The 25,804-nt window shown below is 40.6% G+C and overlaps 1 protein-coding gene across 1 annotated transcript in view; it reads left to right on the top strand.

Moving 5' to 3' along the window:
• The window catches only part of AFG2A (AAA ATPase AFG2A), a 175,370-nt gene that overhangs the window by 51,449 nt on the left and 98,117 nt on the right, over positions 1-25,804 (top strand). The window contains exon 14 of the mRNA XM_088527670.1: positions 4,376-4,502. Coding sequence (XP_088383796.1) covers positions 4,376-4,502 — 127 coding nt within the window. The remainder of the gene's footprint in view (positions 1-4,375; positions 4,503-25,804) is intronic.

Below are 25,804 nucleotides of genomic sequence, written 5' to 3'. Positions count from 1 at the left end.
AAGCAGAGTTGGCAGAAAGATTAAAACAGCGCATAGCCCTACTGATTGATGTATTTCATTACAGCAGCATAAGAGATTACTTGAAATTCTCAGGCCCTTCTGAAGCAGCCAGGTTCCCCTTTCCTCACACATTTTTTATTTTGAAGCAGAAGGTATTTCTGGTTAGGGCACGGCTTCTACTTACGCACACCCATGCACACATGGCCCCGCTCGGATTATGTAAGATCCTTAATTCTGACTGCCTTGATTTGCAGCCAGTGTGTTGACAGGAAATTAGTTTGTACCAGTACGTGCCTTCTGAGAGCGATTTCTGTGCAGTTGTGATGATGACATCAATGTGTGGAGGTCAGGTAGAGCGGGGGAAAGGCGGCCGCTTGGCTGGAAGTTGGTTTTGGCAGCGCGTACGTGGGACTGGAGGGTTAATCATCATTTGTTTCTGTGACTGCTGTTTGCGTCAAAAGCCCAGGCAGCCTTAATGAACATTGCTTGTGTTAATTTGAAACCCTTGCTGGGAAATGATGGGAAAAGGGGAAAATGCATACCTGCATGTCACCCTTTAGATTAACAGCTCGGGCAGCGCGGGGGCTCTCGGGGCGCGCGATGCAGCGCGGAGCTGCTGGCAAAGAGACCTTGCTGTAAACCTGCGCCTGCCTGTGATTTTATAGGGTTTCCTGCTAAACCAAGAGCTAATTTGCTGTACACTCTGTGCTAAATACAGTGAGCTGTGTACGTAAAAGCACTAAAACCCAAAGTTCTGCTGTTTGCAGGTATTTTTGTTATTGATAGGTTTTGCTTATATGTTTTTAAAAAGTCTTTTTACTCCACTTTTAACGGATAATGGTAAAGCCCCTGCTTCTGCATTGGTATCTCCTTCCTCGTGGGAAATGTGTCTCATTATAGCCTAACTGAGAAATCTGAATCACTTTGCCATGTAAGTCGCCCCGTAACAGTGGAGTTTTGTTTAGGATAAACTTCTTTCTTGTTGTCTGAAGCTTGTAAGAGAAATGTTTATATTGGGAAAGTTGAAGTTTCCTTTCTAGCCACCTCTTTTAAAAGCAAATACTTCTTCTCCATTTACTTAAAAAGCAACAACAAAAAAAGCTTATTGTCTTTCCCAGACTTTCGTAGTTTCAGATCATCTTACATGAATTTAACATTTTGGTCCCAATTTTACAATTATTTTTTCTTTGCTTAACTTCTTCCTCTGTGCAGTCCATTGGGTATAAAGTTGAATAAATGTGAAAGTTATGCAAGATGGGAGGCCTGAATCCCTGCTGGGGCTAGCTTATGTTACAAAGTTGATTTTAATTTCCTCTAAGTTCCCTGTTCTTCGAAAAGCATTTACTATCCTTGTGCAACACCTCAAGTGTTTTATCATGTTCAGCCCGCTACAAGTCAATGGGGCTGTGACTCAGGGGTATGTTAGAAAAGTCCCTATATGTCCTGGGAGTTTCTAACACGGCTGCAGCAAACCAAAAAGCTGACAACTGGTAACCCAAGTCCCTTCTCTACTATTTCTTAGCAACCGAAATATTCTGTGAGCCAGCATTTATTATAGTTCCTCAAGGATATTTTTCAGACTAGGTCTGAGGAGTTAGCTGTTTTGTTCTAGAAAACGACAGAAACAGTCGTAGCAAAGGAAAGTGAGAGAACTTACGTGGAGCAAATACGGTGTCATTACAGCTGCTTTGGCTCTGAGACGTTCAGCAACTCTGGTTGTCAGAGGGATGTGGAAGGTGTATGACGCTGCTGCAACAATAACTAGGTGCAACTGTATATGTATGTTCTGTGCTACACCTATTGGAAATGGAGTGTTTATGTTTAAAAATCAGAAATGTCTTTTTGGAGAGTGATGTTTGGCTGTATAGTTATGTTTTGTTTGGGCATGTAGGTATATCTGTCTAAACACTTATAAATACTTCAGAAAAAGTGCTTTCAAAACATTTTGAGATGAAAATTATCTTGATTCTGTGTACATGGGGATCATAGAATCATAGAATGCTTAAGGTTGGAAGGGACCTCTAGAGCTCATCTAGTCCAACCCCCCTGCACACGCAGGGTCACCTAGAGCACGTGGCACAGGACTGCGTCCAAGCGGGTTTTGAAGATCTCCAGAGAAGGAGACTCCACAACCTCTCTGGGCAGCCTGTTCCAGTGCTCTGTCACCCTCACTGGTAAAAAGTTTTTTCCTTAAGTTCCTATGGAACTTTTGGTGTTTCAGTTTGTGGCCATTACCTCTAGTTCTGTCGGTGGCCACCAGGGAAAAGAGGCCAGCACCATCATCCTCACTCCCTCCCTTGAGGTACTTATAGACACTGATTAGGTCCCCTCTCAGCCTTCTCTTCTCCAGGCTGAACAGGCCCAGCTCCCTCAGCCTCTCCTCATAGGGCAGATGTTCCAGGCCCCTGATCATCCTTGTAGCCCTGCGCTGGACTCTCTCCAGCAGCTCCACATCCCTCTTGTACTGTGGAGCCCAGAACTGGACACAATACTCCAGATTTGGAAGGAAGCACCCCAACTTCATTATAAGTATCACACTTCTTGCATGACGCTTTAGGGAGCTTGAAGAATCAGAGATATTTTATTTTGTTTAAATAGTATTGAAATTTGTTTAAATAGTATTAAAAGGTGTCTCTTTAAAGGTACAGAAATGAAGCGGCCCAGGGGAGAGGGCAATAGCCCTTGAGGATGAGCCCCTTTGCCAGAAGGAAGGCGTATAGTGTACCTTTTTATTTGATCTTTGCCAAGTCTTCCCTGGACAGAAGAGAGCAGGCCTCCTCCTTTTGGATTAAGTTGAGTTAAAAATTGCATTTTCCACATTATTTGGCAATCCACCAAGTGCTTTTCACCTACCTGCTTCAACATCTCAGCTTTAGTTGCGGCCCTCGTTCAGCAGAGGGAGCTTTTGGAACAAGCTGCTCACTCTGCCGCCGCCCGCATATCCTTGAGTCCTCAGTCCTAAATGCTCCAATGTCTAGCTGTGACACTGTGGCAGATTCTGATGTAGGGTTTAAAAAGGAAACTTTAGTGACAGTACACCTCTCTTTTTTTTTTTTTTTCTTTCTTTTCAGGTGTTAAGCGTCTCCCATAACTTTTTTTTCCTCTTCCAATTAGAGGAGTAGTGACATTTATTACAACTAACCCGCTAATGAATAAAGGAAATCACATGGTTATAATATAGTATTTCCTTACAGTTTCATATGTATGTGCTTAGATATGGAGCTGGGTGCTCTTAGGAGCATATCTGCATAATCTCTACAGTGTGTCTGTGAATGTGCCAGTGTATAAGTTATTTGTGTACAGTCCTAATATCCCCTAGATCTTTATAAAAGTAATAAAACTACATGGAGCATAGTCACTCATTTGTTATGATGCTTCTGAAATAAAGCCTATTTCATGCAAATATAAGATATAGATTAAGATATAGATTAAGAGGAATGTTATATTTTAAAGAATACAACTGTTCAGTCAGATTTATTATTTATTGTAAAATATATGTCTGATCGCTTTATGCAGTGTATACAAAGCAGAAGAGGCTTTGTATACATGTGTATGGACATATACACACATATGTATATGCACACCTTTATAGATAATTGTCTAAGAAGAAGGTGGCATGTCACTTGGTTATTCTTTTTAAAATATTGAAAGCATTTATTTCCATAATACTTTGTTACATATATTTAAGCAATTTTCATAAATTTCATGTCTCATAAAAATCACAATTACCAGAGTTAATCCCAAATGAAAAAACTAAAATCTTAAAGTAGTTTACGCTTTGTCTCCTTTCTTTTTTAACATTCTTTTTTAACATATTGGGGTATTCAAAGCTGAAGATTCCTCTTTCCCCCCTCTTTTTTTTTTTTTCTTTTTTCCTGCTATTTGGAAAATCAGCTGAGTTAGAGGCCTGACAATGCTATTATGAGGAGTTTGTCAACACTCAATTCATTCCCGTTTGATGGGGAGAACATATAAGCGTAGAGTAACTACAAAATACATGGACCTATTTTTATACTGCATGAGTTGGAGTAAACTCTAGCTTGGATGGTGATAAAAACTGATGTTTGCCTGACTAGTAAAGAAGCTGCATGAATTCCCTTTTTACCGTCTGACAAATGTCTATTCCAGACAACTATATTGTGCTACAATCCCCACAGCCTCTGTAGCAGGGCAGCAAGTAACAAGCTCCCAGTTTGAAGGACTCACCAGCACATGTTTACTTGCTGTGTATCAGTGCTACTAATTAATCTTTAGGTATTGAAGGTAAAAGGAAAAATCAGAACGAATTAAAAAGTAAAAAAGCAGATCAAGATCACTCTAAAATTGAAAAATCTGTGATTTTTCTTTTTCTTTTTTTTTTTTTTTTTTGATTTAGCTCTTCAGGTGCTGGAAACGTAGCAGACCGTGTCTTGGCTCAATTGTTAACGGAAATGGATGGGATAGAACAGCTAAAGGATGTGACAATTTTGGCAGCTACCAACAGGCCAGACATGATAGACAAGGTAAGAATAAATGCGTTGTTCTCTTGTGAAGACCAACTTCTGGAATAATTCAGTTCTCTTTTTGTTTTGTCTTCCAAACTGTTGTCTAATCAATTTAATGATTAAGGGGAAAAGTATGAAAATGAAGACAAGGCAAAGGAAAAGAATATATCCCTCACTTTTATTCGTGCACAGTTTTTAATAAAACAAATGTTCTGTAATAGCTGTAAGTATCAATTTCCTAAAAGACATTTTCCTTAAGTCAAGCTCATTGAATTTGTGCAACAACAGTTCTGTCGAACTGCTTTTGTATGTTTTCCTTCTGTTGCGTTTGTTTACACAGGAGTTTGCTGGACTGCTGGTTTCATTAGTTACTTCCTCTCAAAAGATGAAACATCTCCTCCGAGCTGTTAGCTGCTTGCCAGCAGCACGGGTTCCAGCAGCAAGCAGCACAGTTTCTCGGCACATCCTGAGGCAGCTCTGTTGAAATGACATGAGCAGCTCAAGTCTGTAGAAATGAGAGAGTTGTAACACCTACTGCAGAGAACTTCCAAACACAAAACCAACCCAGCCATCCTCTATAAAAATACACTTTAGAACAGCCTATGACTCGTGTGTCCTCTCGTGGCTAGGAGACATTTGGTAGTGTAAGTTGCCAGGCTTTACTCCACAATTTTTCACCTTTCGTATATTGTTGACAAGCCAGTCAGATTTATTCTTTTACCATCTCTTCTTGGGTTCCTTAGAAGTTTTATAAATATTTTTAACATAACAAATTCTTCCATTGTAAGGTATTTGTGGACGGCTTCTTTCTGTTTGTCTTGGAACATTTTCAGGCAGAAAATGCTTATGAAGAGCACACTTTTAAAGTAAGGGTTATATACATATGGAGGAAGTTCTAAGAATAAAAGTCAGATTTTGGCTCCAGAAGACAGCACTCTTCCCTTTGAGCTGAAGGAAGCCACTGTGCTGGCTGGTGTCCTGATGAAGGCTTCCTTAAACACTGTGTGTGTGCCAGACATGGCAAGGGCGAGCTAGCAGAGGATTTTCAATAAAAGATGATAAAGCACATCAGTGAAAAGTACACTTGTGCAAAACTGATTTTTTCCACAGAAGATCTTGGTTTTGTCAAACTGCTTTGTTTTCTTTGGTAAGCGTTCTCTTTGGGCTCAGGCTGAGCTGAGTTTGAAAAATAGCACTTTGTTTAGCAGAAAGAGATTTTCATTCTGGGCCGATTGAATGTTTTTCGGTGTTATCATTGTCACTATTTGAAATTCAGTTGCCTCTCTTTTCCCCTTTCCTAGATTTCCCTTGGGCCCACTGCCTCTTCAGTGAGCACTGTTTTCCTATGTTTTAGCTTTTATTTGCGATATTTGCATTTCCTTGGGACAGTTTTACAGAGGACTCGATGCATGAAAAATAAGTTGACTGTATCTGCACTGCTGATGCAAATCCAGGCCTCTTTCCCTAGGATTGAACATCTAAATTTTAATCTGGGGGTAAAAATTCACATCTTTCATGTACCTGAACTATACCGAGTCAGTGAGAGGAAATATTTGGTTCTGAAAATATCTGTTTGTGTATACATCTTTCTAGAAATACCTGATTTTAGCTATGGTGCCTTAGACTTGGGAGAGGGATATATCACTGGTATGGGACCTAATGAGAAGAGTGATGGGTTTATGCAGAAATGAGCTAAATGCTGCAACTCCATTGAATCGAGACAAGGTGATACTTGCAATCAGGTCATTAAGGTTGAACTGGAAACAGGTTATGGAAACCCCTTTATTGTCCCTGGCTTTATTTTTTTATTGTCAGCAAAGTCAGAAAACTGTGTGTGAATCTAAAGAGCTGTGGCAATGACCATGGGCAAGGTTTGGGGATATTTTGGTGGCTGAAAGGAAGACTGTCGTGCACACGTGTCCCTGTGGAGCTCTGAGCAACTCGAATGGCAGAGGCTTGAAAGAAGGGAAACTGAAAACTAATAACATACTTGGGCTTAAATTGCAACGCTAGGCTTGCATATTCTTTCCCCAAGTAAAGGTGATACCACTTTAGGATTTAACGGATAGGATTTAAATAAAAGAAATGCATGTGACAACCCTTTCAGAGAAGTGTACTATATGATTATAGGAATTTTATTAGTGAGAAACCATGAATGGATATTTTGGATTTTTAAAAAACTGTTTTGACTGAGATATAAAGAAATGAAAGTTGGGATAACTTTCTAGGAAGAGTTCTCTTACAGAATAGCAAAACAAAATTTCACCAGTCTGCAAGTAGGGGAAGTTTAAGGCGCAATTCAAAGGGCCTGGTAAATCAGACTGCAGCTGGTATGGCTCACATCATGCTTTATGCAGGCTGGACCAGGCTGCTGTCCTCTCCTGGGTATGTGCAATATTTCCAGTGCACTGTTGCACTTTTTCTTTCCTGGAAGAAAGATGACTGACACCAGGAAGCATTACTGCTGTGAGCTTGACTTAATGGGTGATCTTTCAGTTTGGGTTTTTAGTTTACTTTGTGATCAGTCATGCCTTTTGAAAATGTAAGGTTATTAAATCAATTTAATATTTCATATGAAAATATTGGTTCAGGTATGTATTCCAGTAATAAATGTCTGGTTCACATGGATGTATGATGACCATGCAGTCGTTTTTAATGAATGTACCTTACATATTGTATAAAGGCACAAAGCAACCTTTGTTTTTTACTTCCACATACCAGGGGCTGGGAATATACCCGGTATATCTTTTGGTGACTATAATTTAGTCTTTCGAAGTGAGAAATGTTTGAGGAATGTTTGCTTTGTAACTTTTATATGGCAGTAATAATCCATTCATCATCTTCATTTACATGGCTGCTGCTTAATTAACAAATATATGAGAATTAGTCCCTTGTAGTTTGAAAAAAGCACATGGGAATATCAAATGCAAAAGTGTAATATTGATGCAGAGTCTAATGCAAGATTCATCACCACCACAAACACAACAGAGTGATGTTTAGTCTGGTGTACAGACTTTGAGCCAGCCTTTAGAAAGTTTTGTTTAGTGGTAAGCTTGCTTTGGCTTGTTACAAGCACCTATGAATAAGGTAATTTCTCTAAGACATCATCACAGTATTGAAATATTATTCTGGTTTTAAGATGTGTCCTGTGTTTTAATGGGACACTTTGCTAACTTTGCTTCTCATCCATGTGATGCTAGAAATACTTGGGGATAGGTTCTGTTTTTCCTAAGAAAACAAAACCAGCATGTACTGTCTACATCCCATGTATGGTATAGCAAGTGTGATTTCTATTAGAAGGGAAGTAAGATGTTCTGGAACAAGGTGTTCTAAACATTCTTTGAAAGTGATAAAAAACCAAACACGTTCAGTAATATTAAAAAAGAATCCTCCCTTTTATGAAATAGGTGGGCTTGACTCTTTGCTCTAGAAGTAGAATTGATGAGCAGTAATGGAAAAATTCTTTTAGCTTTTGTTGATTTGTACACTCAAGAGTGTTTTCTTTTATGTGTGTGTGTGTGTATATATATATATAATATTTTGCAGTCATTTTATGGAGCTGCTAATTATTCAAAACTTGTCCATGTTTTCCCATGTATCAGTTGGAGTAACAAGAGCATCACTCTTCCCTACAACTTTGCATAAAACATTTTGAATGCCATGTATATTTTGATTGGCTGGAAATTTAAACGTAGATATGCACAAGCTTCCCTATGTAGCCTACCAAATTTCTGTGGGACAAAACCTAGACCCGCTCACCAATTTTTTTGTGCATGTGGTTTTCTTTAGTTTGTTGGTTGGTATTGTTTTTCTCTGTGGTAATCTCTGTTTTCCTAAGCATTTAGTACTGGGCCTAACTCTTGGGCGAGCGGGATGAATGGCTCTCATTACCTGCCCGGGCAGATTATCTTTTTCCTCTTAAGCAGTGTTTCAATCTCCATTAGCAAGGGTGCACTGAGGGAAGGGAGAGACTGTCAGATCCTCTGGGTGAATGTTTCAGCACAGGAAGGAAGATGCATGTAGCTGCAAAATAGCATTTTACCTCCTGCTGGGTCAAATTTGAATGTCAAACACATTAGCTGTGATGTAAAACACGAGGCGTTGAGTGAAGTTACGGTTTGTGGTACGGGATGACATCCCGGTGCTCCTGACAGTTTCACTTCTGCTTATCACAGGGTGTAGAAAAGATGTATCCTCAAATACGCTATTTGCATAAGAATGACAGGATGTGACGGGACAAATGAAGATGGATGGATGCTGCGCTGTCGGTGCTGCCCGTTGTCACCAGATGGATGGTGGTCTGGGCTTCATCGCTGCTCGCGGCCCCGGCGCAGCCCGCGCCAGAAGCCGCGCGGGGCCCTTCAGGGCTCCTGAGCTGCATCGCTGTAAACGCACCGTTAGTCCAGGAGAGCTTCCAGTCTTGAGGAGGCTCCCGTCTTGAAGTATCTTGTGTGCTAGTATAAATACATATACCGATTTGTGTTATCATGTGCAGGGGAATTTTCTTCTGTCCTTTTGCAAATTTATTTTGGTGTTTAAAAATTCCTTCTCCCCAGCCTTCCCCCCTCATTTTCTCCTTCTTTCACCTTATCTTACTCCACCCCCAAGTCCTGGTCCATATTATACCTCACAGAAGCTCTTTTGGCTTCAGTGTATTAACCACTAGGGTTGAATTCAGCTTGTTTAGTTTCAAAACCACGTGTGTACTACCGGTTGCCTGTTCTGCTCATGTGAAGAAAATAAAACTGCAGCCTGTATTTTCCCCAGCAACGGCCAAGCATGAGGAAAGGAAATAAGAATCACTTCTCCTGTGGTTCGTTTTGATTTTGGCGGAGTTCTTTTGGTCAGAGCAGTCAAACAGAGGTTCACCAAGTTGATCCAACCTTCAAAATGTTGGTTACCATGAAGTTATAGGACAACCTTAATTTCAAGTGGCTTATTTTGATGAAAATAAAAAATGCATGATAGAACCATTTGGCAGAATCAGTAAAGAAATTATAATTTCTTGCCTGCAGCAAAAGTAAATAATCTTTACTCTTTAAAAACATCAAAGTTCTGTCTTTCTGAAGGCTTATGGAAGAAATTCAAATATTTAGGCTTGCAGTTTTACAAGTTACTAGGAAAGAATCTTGCATATTTATTCATTATTGTCTGGAAATGTATATATGCTGTTACAAAGCAGGTGATACTGTGAGCATATTTAGCAGTCAGATGTGGTGACATAAGCTTAATTCATTACAATGCTGCATATTCTTCTATTTATATATTTGTGATTTACATTTTGGTCACACACATTTTATTAAAGGGTCTTCCTGTGTCACAGCTTTGACTTGGAAGGCTTTCAGTTGTCCCAAGTGCAGTTAAAGGCTATTGGTGTACAAGCCACAAAATCCAACAGTGTTGTGTGCTGTTTCCCTCCACCACCAAAGCGTAGCTTGATGGAAGATCACAGAGTAACTTAGGTTGGAAGGAGCTTTGGGCATCGTCTTGTCCAACGTGCTGCTCAAGCAGAGCCATCTTCAGCGTTAGACCAGGTTGGTCGGGGCCTTTCTAGGTGAGTTTTGAGTTTCTCAAAGGAGGCAGATTTCACAGGCTCTCTGGGTAGCCTGCTCTGGTGCCTCATCTCCCTCATTGCAGGGAATTCCTTCCTGCTAGCTCATAGCCTGCTGTCACTTATGCCTCTTGTCCTTCTGCCCCGCACCTCTGAGAAATGTCCAGCTCCAGCCTCTCTACAGACCATCCTGGCAGTCAGTGCAGCTTTAGGTAGCGCAAGACTGGTAGGATGGAGTACAGGATCATGAAGGGGAACTTCGAACTATCCAGCCCTAGTGCTCAGGTGGGAAACCCCCTCATAGAAATGTTAGCTGCTAAAGCTGAAAGAGGGTCACAGCTGTTCTGAACAGATGTACAGATTTTTTCCAGATTTGAAAGGTAAGTGGCACCACAGTGGATGCATTTAGAAGGAGACAATATTGGGACATTTAATATTTGGTAAAATATTTCATGATAGTTGAATACGCTAATGCAAAGTAAGCAGCAGTTAGAATGAAATCGTTATATGTGTTTTTTTTTTTTTTTTTTTAACTGCTCGGTTACTGGAGATGAACAAGTCCAGCCTGAGGACTGTTAGAGGTGATTTGCTAAACTGATTAGTTCACTTGATATCCCATTACTGAAGTCAGTCTTCATTTGTAGATGGGCCTTGTAGTCATCACTAGACTAGAACAGGTGGGAAGGCATTTCAGACCAGAAATCAAAGCATGTAAATGCACTAGCCATGCCCCTCCACACTAATTCTTCTCCTTCAAATGCTGAAATGCCTCTCTGCTTGTTGAAGGGCACTCCCCATATTCTTCTAAAGCCTTGGGATTAAAAAGAGAAAGAGAGAGAGATTTTGTGGGTCTCCTTTTTAGTCAGCCAGCACCTCGAGTGCTTACATCATTTTGCCCAGGTGCAAGCACAGGTCTTTGAAATAACAGAAGTGCAATCTCTTTTGAAGACAAGAATTTTCTGGAGCATATAATAAATTTTCAGAAAATGAAGCTTTAGGGAAAAGCGATATCAAACTACATGCCATTGAAAAGAGGATCTGATATTTTAAAATTGTTTCACAGTCTTGGCATTCTCACATTTTCTTTTCCCATCAACTGGTTCTCTCTGGTATGTGTTTGGGTTTTACTCTTAATCTCATTAAACTTGCAACTTTGATTAGGAGAGCAAAGAGATGTTCTTGAAAGTAGCTGTTACTCACAGATCTAATTTTGCCATTATTAATACTGGATGTATACATTATAAGGTGATGAAGAGCCTACAAAGTTTGTTCAAAAAAAAAAAAAAAAGTGAAGTAATTTTAAAGTTGTCATAAATTCTTTTCAGCTGCCAGACTCAAACAACTGAATAAGATATAGGTGACAAGCACGGCTGTCTACTGGCTAAGACCTCTCACCTGATAATGTAAGCTGGATTGCCCAGTGAACCTGTAATTCCTAAGAACTACCCCAAATATGGGGTAGTTGTGTGTTTGTGTATGAGGTTTTTCATTAAGGCAAGATCTGGGTTTTAAGTTTCACCTTAGTGTCTCTCTTGCCATCTCTACTGTCTTTAATTTTTTCCTCCCTGATGAAAACTTGGGTTTCTCATGAGTACAGCAAATAAAATATTTCCAGGTGTGCAAAAGTGATTTTTTTCCAACTATTCGATTGTCAGAGTGTGAGGGCTGAGTAGTAAATCAGCCTTAAGGCTGCTATGGTTTAAAAAAAAAAAAAATCTTAGTGGTGACAGCTGAAGAGCACAGTGACTTTTTCACTCAAGATTTATTACTTGCCTAAAAAGAAGGGTTGGAGGGAAAACTTGCCAGGCTGCATATTTTCTTTTTTAACAGATATACTATAGAACCAGGATAAAATGACTTTATTTTGTCTGTGGAAAACATACATCCAAACAGTGTATGTAAAACAGAATAGTTTTACTTTAAATAGAAAAGTAAATATACATGCTCTTATTCTTTATAACAGAAAGCATTCCTTACATTGACTCAGTCATATATTTTAGCATCGCTTATACTTTCATAAACCCCTGCATAACACATGCCAGAAAAGTAATTTGAAGGTATCAAAGTACGTTTGTTTAATCTGTAAAAATACAGAGATGGGATGTAATGACCAAAGGCCAAAGTTTGTTCTTTTTTGTACCCCCTAGTCTCACAAAGCCTACATGAGGAGCAGTGTGATAGAAAGCCTCCTAATTGTTAACAAAGTGGGAAATTCTGAAGACTGTTGGATTCACTTCTGTATAAATAACAGCCCTCAGTTCAAGGAGTGTGTAACCAAAATATCTTTTTTTTTTTTTTTTCATCAGCAGTTACATGGAAATGACACCATATTTCTGAGGGCGCATGCATTTGGGAATGAGAATCAGTCATGCCTCTGGAAATGAAGTGTGTTTGAGAAGTACATGGAGACTGAGTATAAAATCATAAATGCTGGGTTAGGTCAACTCTTATTTTTCATGTGGAGTTAGCAGCCAGCAAACAAGTTGGTCTGGAGAAACTATACTCATTTTATGAACAAGTTCCATGCACCCTTATGCCAAGTCTTAACCACTACAGCTTGCATGTGTTTATAAATGTACAGGTACTAACTTTCTCCTGGACTTACTTGAGAACAAGCCATGTGATGATAACCTCTTCCCTCCAGATCCTTTCACTTTACTCTTCCCGCTTTGTCTCCAAATCTGGGTGATCTGGAGGATATGGGCGACTGAGCAGATCCCCAGAGACACATGCAGGGCTCGGGATGCTGTGGGAGCGTCCCCAGGAGCTCTCACTGGGGACACTGAGCTCCGGGGCAGATGAGGCACATCACAGCAAGGCACGTTCCACTGTCAGGGCCTTGGGTGGCATGGGCACTTCTGCATTTGGTAAGCCTAATCAGGTTAGCGAAAGCAGCAAGAAAAGACATTCTGAGAAGACTTGATTTTTAAGTATTATGGGAATGATTTGAAAAGGATGTTAGTATAGGGCAGTGAACTCGGAGGAACGGCTGCAGTTACGGTATTTGGGCTCTAGCCACGGCGCTTTGAGGGCTTTGTTTGCACTTGGTCTCCTGCCCAGCCTTCCTTTCTGTGGATGCAAACTGCATGGCATGTGTGTAATATGTTGTGTATAGTATATTAAAATAGCATTACAAAGAATGTGTGCACTGCTGAGTTAAGAACTGCCATAGGTAAGATTGCGTGTACAAACTTCAGTCATTTTTTGTGCATAAGCATCATAGTGCCATTTTTAATTACCTTAATTAAAATGGTTGGTATTCATTGTGCATGCTTAATTAAATTGCATTAATTAAAATTATTTTTACAAGTCATTATGATCACATCTAATTTAATTATGTTAATACTCACATTTCCTTACTTTGCCTTAGTTTTTCCTTAGCTTTGATTTACAGTATTAAAAATCGGTTGCACAATTACTAGATTTTGGGGGAGCTGTTATTTCTGGTCACTTTTAAAATACAGATTCCATCATGTAGTATCATACTGATATCTTTATGATTTTCAGCAGAATAGAAACCTTTGGATTCACCATAGAAAACTTAGTTGTTTCAGATGACTGGTAAACTGGCAATGCTATGGGACTTTTTTCCCATTATCAAAGATATTTCTGAAAATGTAGGAATGGCTAGGTCACTTGTAAAATAGTTATGTTTCTTCCCACTTTGCATTAGCAGAAGTCTTTCTGTATACTCGCACCTTGCTCTCACCATAAAGAGGAGAATTGTTCAGTTCTCCTCTTTATGCAGTATTCCACTGATATATATTTTATCTATCCTGAGTATATCGCCCTGAGCAAATTCTTCTTCTAATCTCAATTTAATCCTAACTCCTATTTTTTCCCAGCTATTGCTAATCTTTTTTCCCTGCACTCGTGTATTTTGTGCTACACAAACACTTTCTCCTAAACTTCATAGTTCCTGTTCTTAATTGTCCAAATCTTCTCCCCAAGGTTTTATCTCCTTCTCGGCTGTCTCCCCACCAGGATTCCCCATGATTCCTCCTCCTGTTTGGCTAAGTTTGGGTTACTACATTGAGAGGAAGAGATCACTTTGATGCTGTTGTTTTGAGAGCCTGGATCCAGCATCACCTGCAGACCCCTGCAGCATTGGTTAGATAAGTCTTTGAATAAAAATCAGGAAAATATATCTGCTAACTGCCACAAAACCTTGCTAGACGTTATCAAATTGAGGGACGGGTCGGATCTTACATCCTTTCCCCCAAAGGTGAAGGCACTTTATTTTTATCAATTTTTAAAATTTGAAAACAAAACAACATATTTCTTCTAGGCTCAGCCTCATGCAACAGCTGAAATGTTTTGACTGGAATGTTGAGAAACAATTCAGTTCAAGGCAGCCAGCCAGCTTGAAAGGACAGAAAGGTCAAAGCTCGGAATAGCATAAGCTACTAAATGCATAGTCTAACAGTGTAAGATGTTGAGTGACTTGTATAATAAGTGCTGCCACTTATCTCACCCCTAACAGAAAGGAAGCAGTTTGCAGCAGAAATGGGAGTCAAGGTGAAATAAGAAGCATTGTGCACACGCAGGTTTAGTATTGATCATACTGGCCCGAAGGCGGGGAGTGCGCTGTGAGAGGGCCGCAAGAGGAGGCTGGTGACAGTGGCAGCATTTGGGGGTCTCTCTTGCAGGTGTAGGTTTCGGAAACCTCTGAACTTCAGAGCTTATAGTGAGCACGGTAGAATGTGATCAAGCTTTCTGCATCAGTAAAGGACTTTAAAGAGCTGTTGAATTTAGGGATTAGCCAATACGCACTTGCTCCTCAATCAGGATATCATTTTTTGCTCAAGTTACTCCATGGGTTTTGGAGGCAACTAATCAACCGAACGGACTAATGATAACATCCTTCTTGTCTGTAAAATCTTTGAGAAGAAGAAAAAAATAGGACTTCATAGGCTGAGTTTCCACTAGTTGTTTTTTCACATTGAGGGAGCTCCAGTTTTAGTTTTTGTTTGCTCCATTGCTGATGAAAGCTGGTTGCCTCACACACAACATACCAGCTGCTGAGGGATGAGCAGAAATACCACTCATGTGCATCTCTCTAATACATAACAAAGGAAGTGAATGGATTTGATCAGGAAAAGCAGGTTCTTTCTTTGAGACCCTAGTTATAACAAAAATCTGGACATCAAAGTAAATGAAGGCAGTACCATAATACTGTATAATAAGAGAAAAAAGAACAGTGTAAGGGTCATTGATTCATAATATAGCATTTTCATAAAGTATATGGAAGGATTGTTATGCATACGTTCAGGACCACAAAGCTCTGGCTCTATTCATGTCTGGATGAGACATTAACATCTCTTACAAACAGTGCAAACGTGGTCAGTGACTATTTAGGTCACTAGAGTACCTCAGGGCTGCATATGTCAATGTAGTTTAATAATAAAAGCGTCTTTGAAACTCTGATTTGATGTATATACAACTATAAGAGTTGGCAGAAATTCACAACTACTTTCTAAATTTTGGGAATAACCTAGGCAAACCCATAGACTAATAGGTCTTTGAAGCTGATTGAGAGAAAAGAGTCTGAAAGTCAAATGAGTGTTTTGATTCAGTGGTGGCAGACAACGGTTGATAGGCCTCCCGTCGGCAGTTCTTTTGAGGATCCAAAGTGACTGCTCCTTTTGTGGGTTATTTGGGACATGTTCTTATTTAGGCGAGGAATTTGGCTAACCTGGGTGTAGTTACTTTTTCCTTTGTTTTAAATGGAAGTGTATTCCTCCACAGTGAATTAAGTTTTATATTATAGAGAAACATGTCCATACCAACTATTTAAAGAAGAATAAAAAGGAAAAGAGAAGGCCTTCCCTTAATTGTACTTTGTGCTGACTTTATAACAATATTCTGTTTGCCGTTCAGAGCATCTTCGTGAATTGCTATTATTGCCTGTGTTTCTTGGGCCAGAATATGCTGTCTTCCCTGTCATGTGTTGAAACTGGTTGGTTTGGAAACTGCTTCTTTGTTCCGGCGATCCTGCGCTGCTGATAACTCTTGCTTTGCATTCCTCGTGCTTTTAAACCTAAAGTAGATTTATTGAGCTTTTACTAGCCGTTACCTCAGATGGGCTGTGTGTTCCAGCTTTTCATTAAAACTCCAAGTTTATAATTTTGACAAAATTAAGATTGTTTAAGCAATTCTTTGTATACATTAAAGTTATGCTGCTGCTGGCATATTTCCCCTCTAGTCTCAAGTCAACACCTGTGCCTGTATAGCAACACCTTCCCATCCCTGTGCTCCTCCTTTTTTGTTTTTCCCACCTCCATTTTATTATTTCTTATATAGAGTATAGATGACAAAATTTGTTTCAGTGCCACCTGACTTCTCCTCAGACGAGGAAAGAGAGGTGGAGACCCAGCAGAGCATCGTTCTCTCAGGAGACGAGCAAGAATGATGCTCTTCAGCCCAACTCAAGCCTGCTCTTGTCCATTCCTTACTTGCCCATGCTGTGTTTCTGGAGCAAAGCACCTGCTTCTCAAAACAGCTGATGTTTGAGCTGAAACTTTACCTTTCCCCCATGCGCACTGCTGTATCTTGCTATGAAGCTGTATAATCTTTTTTTTTAGGAAAAACAAATCTACCTCTGAATCACTGCAGTAGGTGAACAAGGTGGGCCTGTGCAAAATGGTAGGAGGGAGGAATTGAGATGAGGAGGATGAAATGTGTCTGATGTGTCCCTAGGAAAAGATGATGATAATTGTGTGTTTTTCTGCAGATGCTGCTATCCTATTTGACAGATGGAAGCAATTGATTTTTGGCTACTTCCTGTGCTGCTGCTCTTCCAGCAGAGCCATCCTCTGATGTCTTCAGAGAGAAATGTCTGTTAAAGAAGTCGCTGTTATAAACAGAGCTTAAAGCTTTCACGCTCTTAGTGCAGGAACATTCTCTTGCCTTTAGCTGATGAGAGGAAAAAAAAAGTCTGGATGTAATTGCATAGCTTGTTCACTCTGATTCTAACATTAGTATATACTGAATTGCAGGATGTTAGCAAAACTGAAAACGGAAAGCTTGGATTTGTTTTGGTTGGAGAGGAACAGGCAAGAGATGATTTTAAGAACATTTAACTTGTGGATATTTCCTTAAATTGTAACTGAATATTTTGAGGGAGCAATGTGAAATGTGCTGTGCTTGTGTTTTCACTTCTGGGTTTATGGAACATCTCCCATACTACAGGGTATCTTGTCAGTGTGTTGAGGACATGAGGGATTGTGCCCATCTTTATAAAAATGAATCAGTGCAACAGGCAATTGTTAAGGGTAGTTAGCCGGTATGGAGAAAGGACCAAGTAGGCAGCAGTGCATGTAGAGAAATTCTAAATGCCACTCCAGTCTGAAGGAAAATGCATGCCTAAGAGTGGTAGAAAATGGAGATTATCACAGAGCTGGCTCTTGCAGAAGGAGGGTGCGCGTAAGATTGCCAACAGCTTCACTCTGTGTCAGAAGTTGTTTTTCGTAGCAGTGAATATTTTCTGCAGAAGTCATCAAGCAAGAAGAGGCAGCTTTAGCCAGTTTGCAAGGAAAGGTTATTTCCATTACTTAACAGGGAGGCACGTGAGATATGTAAGCAAGAACACGCGCCAGGGTGTGTGTGTTCATCAGTCAGCATATGAGGTGTGTGTAATTGGCAAGCACACACCTTGGAACATGTTACTGTGCTTATAAAATGGCCATTTATTAGTTTTATTAAGGAATGCAAGTACTCAGTGCTAGCTTACCCTTTTTTTTTTTTTTTAATGGAACACTGTTCTTTCACACGTTTAATTTAAAAGAGTGTTAAAGTCTTTAAAAACCTGTTTTAGTGATTAAGATTTCATCTGATATCTGAGCTTCTGTGTTGTCTTCATGCACTAATAATGCCCTTTGAGTGGGTGTGAGGAAATGTAACCCTCTGGTTTCGTCCTAGTTTTCTCCATTGCTTCCCATTTTTTGCCCTCTCTGAGTGTCCCTGCCTGTCCTTACGGGCAATCCAGGCTCCAGGGGAGCTGGAGTTCACTGGGAAACCTCAGCTTCATTCAGGGTTTTACTTATAAATAATGACTTAGTTCCATGCAACAGAAATTAAGATAAACAGCTGATTTCATAAATGAAAATTGTCTTAGATTCACTAACAGTAGAGTATGCTAAAACCCACATTTCTTTCTTGTTGAGAAACTAGCTTGTTTTTTCTTGCTTCTTGTTGCACGTTACTCTCTGAACTTGCCGTGTCAGTAGTGAGGTATTTTGTAAGATTGCTTGAACTCTTCCTTGGCTCTCCTAAGGAGAGTCTTGTCAAGGGATAAAGCAGTGCAAAGTGTGAACTCGAGTACCTTGTGCTCCTCCCTGCTGTTATCGCCGCATTAGTGGCTCTATAAACATGCCACCTGCTCACTGCAGATCTCTGTATTCTGCAGCCTACACACACTGATTGCAGTGTTGGTGCAAATAAACTAAAACGGCTGTAGTTGCTGTAGACTCTATAGTTGCATCATTAGGAACTATGCCTTCCCTGCTCAAGAAACCTGCTGATAAACACTCACAGAGGACAAAATTCTTCTCTCTTCTACGACTGTGTAATACCAGCATCCAAAGAGATACCAAAACTATGGCTGAAGGTGGAACCTTGTATTTCCAGGTCTGATCCCTTTGTGTTACTTTCATTTCTACAGACTAATTCATGAAAAGGGAAGAAATCCAGGGTAACCTGAAGGTCCTAGAACATTTGCTGGTTTTGCACTAGGTCCTTTGCGGGTTTTGTGGAGACCAGGAATCTGTTCTGCCTGTGTTTTGAATGCAAAAACAGTATGTTTCACATAAGATGCCACATCACAAATAAAGAAATTCTTTAACCAGACACATTTCCATAACAAATGGAAAACTTGTACTTTAACAAGATCTGCTATTGATGGTGCAACAGAATGAGAACACAAATAATGTAAGTCCTTGGAAAAGCAAAAATATGATTGGAACCATTAACCTTCTGAAACACTGAAAACATTTTAAATTATGATATTTTTATTATTCTAAGAGAATAGAAGTTGCGGTTTCATTCTGAATCAGTAGAATTTATGTACCTGGCATGCAGCTGAAGTTCTGGGTTCATAGAAAAATCTAATCTCATTATTCTTTTTCTTCTGTGGGGGGAAGTATGTGGTCAGATTTCCATGGGTTTACTTTTTATTCAGGAAGATCTTATTCTCATAAAATTACCTAATACAAAAAATACAAACGTGGAACCTGCATTGGTTTGTTGGAACTCCTTCAGTTCACGCTCAAGCCTTCGTAAAGTTTTTCTTTTCCCATAAGCCAAAGATTGTGTTTGTTCTCAACCTTGCCATCATTTTTGCACATACTTTACTTTAAAGCTAAGGATGTGTTTGAATGTTTGCAGAACTGGAATTGTAGGAGCTAAAACAAAAGTCACTCAGGTTAGTATCTGATGTGCCAAAACGCAACATTAATACAAATCTGTGCTGAAATAGTGATTGGTTTGGTATTTCTGAGTCCTTTGGGTTTTAACACGGCCTACTGGGATAAAGGTAATCACTTGATTTTTCTACTTTTCCTACATAATAAAGGAAGGAAAGAAATACAGCTTTGTTGAAGGAACAAAATGAGAAGTGGGAGATAATAGCAGACCTGCCTCAACAAAGTCAAGGGAGAAAGTGAAAATTAAATGGGCATTTTCCAAGCCAGCTGATTCTAATGCCCAAAGATGGATGCAGGTTTAGTCTGCTGCTGCAGGCTCTTGCACAAGCTAAAGCTACCCAGTTAGCCCTTCAAAGTATATGCTATCTTGAAGGAAAACAACTAGCAGAATGTGATGGTCCTGGAAGGCCATCCTTCCTTTTTTTTTTTTTTTTTCTTTTTTTTCCATGCAATGGAACAAACACTCTCTATATGCCAAGTATTATTATGTGCCAATCAGTTGTTGTGATGCTCTTCCATGCAAAGGAATATTAAGGTTGTCTAATACCATTTTGTATTTTTCTGCTTTCTTAGTGATGGCTTTGGTTATGTTTCTCTTTCCTTCAGAGAGTAGCTGTTGTACATATTTCTGTATTTGTCCCTAATATAAGTGGTTCTGTGCGTCATATACATTTGTTTCACTAGCCATATTATTCATGCTCACAAAATTAGAATGTTTCTTGTGTTTGTTGTTTATCTGGAAAATATTGGAAGGTTTATAGATATAGGTTCATTTGGTTTAATTTTTTTTTTTTTTTTAGCAAATACCCATGTTTAGTATCTGTTAGCTCAAATTCAGTAATTTATTTCTTGCCAAGAACTAAAAGAGCACTAAAACTTTGAAAGCTTTGTGTGCATGTATTACAATGACTCTTCTGCTTCCCAAAACCCGGATCAGCAGATGGCAGTCAAACCAAAGTTCACTCCGTGAGCCTGCCTGAACATTTCAAATTACTATGCATGCAAGAGATGGTGCAGGAAGAGACTGAGTTGAGCCAGAAGTGATGCTCTTACACATTCGTAAGTAGATAATGGTTTGTCAGACTTTACAAAAGGATTTTTGTCCATCTGGGATTTTCATGTGTTTTCTGTTTCAGGTCTTTGTAATTAGGAACTTCTTGAATTTTATTTGGCTGCAGCTGTGGGTGCTTTGAAAAGAACAAACTGGTGGCTGGGTTATCTTGCTTCTATTCTAGACATCTACCTATCTAAGTGTATTCAATATGTGTGAGGAAAGAGCTTAACTTCTATGCCTGGAGTGTGTGTCTCACTATGGGATAAGCTGCTTTATTTATTTATTTTATTTTTTAATAAAAAACATATGCCTCTAATTCACAGTGAATTGGTTAATGCTTATAAAAAGATATTTATATTTGTTTTTTAACTTTTATTTTAATCATACTCTTTTATAGAATACCAACTAAGTACTTGGGGATTATTCAATATGTGGCATTTTTATTTGCATCCTGTTCTAAATAGCTGGGACACTTCTTCCTTTGTGCACCAATACAGCTGTATTTGAATAGCTGATGGAGAGTTTCCTAAAGACGTGCCTCCCATCTGGCGCGATTGTTGTAAGGCTTAACTACAGAAAGCATGAAAACTGAAAGGAGTTGCAGAGTGCAGGGTATTATCAAGTGTTTGCTTTACTATTATTATATATGCTGATTTTTTTTTTCTTTCCCTGATGACAACATGTCACTGAACTTCAGCCCTTACCTCTTTCATTTAGGAGATGAGTTCTCATTCCTCTAGTGCAAGTTCTGACTTCTGGTGCATGGTCTTATTAGGAAGGGAGGAATAAATAAATAAATAAGCCAATGAAACAAAAATCTTTGTGGGAAATGCTCAAAGGTTTTATCATGAGTCAGTACTTTCAGTTTACGCTTTGGATCTCCCTTTCCCCCACAGGGGTTAACACTACTCGTTAAGCAAGGAGCCTGGTTCCGTATATTTACCATGTACTGGTGGTGTTGCTGGCTTCCTGTTCTGTGTGCGCAGCAGCGCAGGCCTCTGCGGAGCTGCCTCGCTGTAAATACCTCCCTGACGTGCCGGGCGAGTAGGCGCTTGCCTGGGAGCAGGCACGGAGGAGTCATGTGTTGGAACGCCGCGAAGGAAGGAAATCTCTTTGTGTTGCATACACGATACCCCTAAAGCCCTTAAAGAGTATAAGCTTTTCAGTGACAACTGTGCATTTGTATGGTTTGTTTACTTCTGATTTTTCCGGCTTGATTTGGTTCTAAAACCTGTAGAGGGAAAATCATCGTCTCGGCAAGGAATCTTCTCTGCGAATGTGGTGTTTTGCCACTAAGCCTGGAATATTCTCACGTAGAAAAGCAGCAGCATCTGACAGCTTCCGAATAAATTGGTGCTATTAATGCAAGTATTCATTTCTTTTAGGACAAGTTAAAGTCACTTGCAGAAAAGCAGGACGGGGGGCACAGGAGGAGGGTGGCAGTGCCGGGGCAGACGGGGAGTGATGGTTTTCCCCAAACTCTGCATCCAGGTCTTGTCTGGAGCAGCAGTGGAACTACCGAGTGCTTGCGATGGCCAAAGCTGATAATACACAATGGAGATCAGTCAGAACTAATTAGGTTTTGTTATCAAAAGCCATTTTCTAATGCTTACTGACCATCTGGTTATTTCTGAAATTTATTTTAAGCCTCTAGAGAAGAAGAGGGAGATTATAGATAAAGGCAGTAGGGACTTGTTTGTATATTAACCTTGAAATTAATTAAAATTATTTAGCCTCAATTTGGGGACTAGAAGCCCTCTGATAAAATCTACACTTAGTATTTAGCATTTATGTATTTATTAGAATTTACAGAATGTACCTCTTTGCTGAGGCGTCTGAAAGAATAATTTTGCACGTGGCTTTCCAAGCCACACGTGCCCCCGGGAACTGCTGACACACACGGCTTGCGCCCTCGCAGGGGCACGAGCGGCGTGCAGCCGCGCGGGGGAATGGGGCTGCCCTAGGGAGCCCTCCCGCTTCAGGGAATTTCTGGGTATTTCCTGACTTTGGGTCTGCAAGCAGAGTGCCGGGGAATGGCAGGGGGGGCTGTTGACCAGAGCGCGGCGTTACCCTGTGGCTGCTCGCAGCACCTGCCCGCCACAGGAGAGGCGCGTGGGCCGGGCCAGGCTGCCTCCTGAGCCCCGCAACACCCGCGGCCCCTTTAGCAAGTACTGGGGCACGAGAAGGTCCGCACGACCTCCAGCCTTCTGCCATGGCATTGCTCAGTCTAGGGAAAGGGTGAAGATGGGCAGGTTTTGGCTCAAGATGTGCTGTGAATTGTGCCGCACTGACCAGCTGCAGAATGCTGCGCACCGGCGGCGGATGGGCTTCCTGCGGACCCTCACTGGCCTGAGCTGCGCTGATTGTAAGGCCGAGACTGGGGGTGCCAGGGCACAGTCCCTGCGTGTTCCCTCTCTCAAAGAAGGGCAAAACACATGCAAGGCCGCTGGAAAAGCGTGCAGGTAGTGGCCTCCTGCTGAGCAGGGCTGGTGTCGGCTTTTTCCGAGCATGAGCTTCTGAGCAAACTCGTGTCATAAAGAGGGGCCCCGTGACGCGTTTTAATTTCCCCATCAAAATGTGGAAAAGCTGCTTGTCACAATAGCAGCTGATTCCCTCCTTTCCCTTCCCTCCCTGCCAGCCCTTTGCTGAGGGGACACGAGGAGGGGCTTTGGCTGGCAGGAGGCGGCAGCCAATTGTTTTTCATGTAATCATGTGGCAGCATCCGGAAGCCTATCTAAAAAGATAGGCTATCTGAACAGATACTTGGAGTCTAAGTCAAGAGCATGGAGCAGTGTCAGAATATGCAAGAAACCGAGAAGGCGAGTCAAGGAAAAGAAGAGCTATTTGGAGAAAATACTCTTTTTTTTTTTTTTTTTTTTTTTTTTTCTGTGAAGGAGAGTGTTGCTGTTATGACTGTGTTTTGAAATGTTGCATTTATATCGGCAGAAAAGTTGCATTACTCAGCCCAGGCAGTGAGATGGTTGTAGTTGTCCAAATGGTGATGAGGGGAGGAGAAGCGTGGGTATGAAAGGCAGAGCATAACGCTGCGTAACGCTTAATAGAACAAAAGTAATCGCTGCTGTCTGGCGTGACACGAGACAGTGCTGTATCACTGATCACATTTTCTTTACTTTCAATTAGTTTTAGCTGTGTAAAAAGGCATACAGCTGCTCTCTAGAACATGTGCAGTGGCTGCTTGCATCCCCAAATTCAAAATGCAGAGGAAAAAGTGAGAACTAATAGCCAAGAGTATTGTGGGGGGTTTGTTTTTGTATTTTTTTTTCCTTGAAATTTAAGGTGCTAGCAGGACCCTTATATATTTATTGGTTAGTTTTTTCTTTGTCATGCATCCTTTAATTCTGTAAATCACTTGTTAAAATTCTGATAAAAAAGGATATTGTTAAAGACATTCTCTTGTCTTGCTGTCAGTTTTCACTTTGCATTTCGTGTGTTCTGTAAATGGCACTCCAAAATACTCTGTGTTTAATCTTGAAATAATCTTTATCCTCATTTATAGACTGAGGTGGGGGTGGGGGGGAGAAAAAGTGGGAAACTTCCTTTTCAGATACTCTTGTTTTCTGCTTTTGCTTTAATCTCTGTACAAGAGAATGTTTTCTAAAATACTGTCAGCTGGCAGGTAGTATGTGTTTTATATGCAGGCCCCAAACTGAACAGAAATTCAAACTAAAAAAAATGCACAAATTTGGAACTTCCGTGCAAGGTAACACTGGAATATAAATAATCCTCGCTCACGTTTTGGTTCACCTATCGGAAACGCAGCTTCGTCTGCCGCGCTCCCGCGGTGCGGCCGTTGTGACGGGCGCGGGGAGCAGCGCGATGCCTCCCGCGCGGACGCGGCGCGCGTCGTCCCGCGGAGCTCGGCTCCGCCAGCCCCGCGCAGCAGCAACCGACGCTGACCGGAGACTTTCTGCCGGCGCAGCTGTACCTCTCCCCTGAACCACAGGACTCAAGCCAAGAAACAACACAAAAAAAAAACCCTTAAAAGCCCCAGTTCTTCCTATTCTTTGACTGCTATGGTATCAAAACCTTTAGATACCTGTAAGGTAATAATGTCGAATGTTAACCACTCTAACTGAAATATTCTGTGCTTGTTCTTTGTTTGGGGCTGACCTGTTCTTTAAGTTTTCATGACAATGTCGTAGCCAATTCCGAGAACTGGAGAAATAGAAAAAGGCAATAACTTGTCAAAATTAAACAAGATTAAATCAAGTCTTTGAAAAACTCCAGGCTCTTCATCTCTAGAGCATTGGTAATGATCCAAGCAGGAGAATTGCTTTCCCTGGGAGGATTCATCTAGATTTGGCCCCAGAAATTTTATTTGCTCAGCAAATTTAAACAGTCTATCACAGAATTCTCCAAACTTCATCTCTTTATTTTGGGTACTCTGGATAACATATTGCTTTCTGTGTGTTAACTGCAGACTCCTATTTTCTGTGGTGTCTTTTGTCTGTGAAGTACAACGCCAGACCTCGGCAGAGTAAAGGGCTGAGAAGTCAGAGGTGTCCCCGCCATCCTTTGGAATAAAGAAAAGGGCTTTTTTGCAAAATATCTGGAGAAAAAAAAATAAAAAAGGCGATGTAGTCTTCTGAATGGATGTTAATTCCTTGTGCTTTGTGGTCCTTATGGAGCAATACCTCAGGCAGTAGACAAGTGAGGAGTGCTCACCCAAATTGCAAATAGTATGATTGAGATGTTGCTCATGGTCATATTAGATACTTGTGGAGAAGCAGGGGTCTAATTGTAACTGTGCTAGAGCTCTTAAATAGCATCCACTAAGTCACCCAGACTTTCAGAGAAGTCTGTGTTTGGTTGTGGTGCTGGTAACCACTGGACCACATTCCTCCTTAGGGGCCAGAAAAAGAAGCCAAGTCCTAAAAGAAATAATTTCTCTGCTGCCTAGCAAATACTGGTGTAAGCCACAAGCTATGTATCTGTGGTAGGGCTTTCTAGTGGCTGGTCCACATATGGAATAACATCCTCCTACCACCACAAATTGTTCCTTTTGTCCAGATGGAAAATGTCTGGTCTGTGGATTGGCTATTTATGTATATTGAGAGGGGCTACGGGGAGCCCTCGGCATAGATCAGAACCTTACTATGCAAGGTACAAAGCAAAACCCAGAAGAAAAAAAATCTGTCCCTGCTGCTCTGAGATGAAGACTAAGGTGAGCTCCTGTTCTGGCAGCAGTGTGCCACTTAATGGCATTTATTGCTTTCCTTGCAGATTATTTTTCTTCCAAACTTCAAAAATTGCATAAAAAGAATCTCTGGTT

This window comes from Tinamus guttatus, unplaced genomic scaffold (assembly GCF_059628265.1).
Source record: "Tinamus guttatus ecotype Peru unplaced genomic scaffold, ASM5962826v1 Tinamus_guttatus_pri_ptg000288l, whole genome shotgun sequence".
Taxonomy (NCBI): Eukaryota; Metazoa; Chordata; class Aves; order Tinamiformes; family Tinamidae; genus Tinamus; species Tinamus guttatus.
This window is presented reverse-complemented; position numbering and strand designations above follow the sequence as displayed.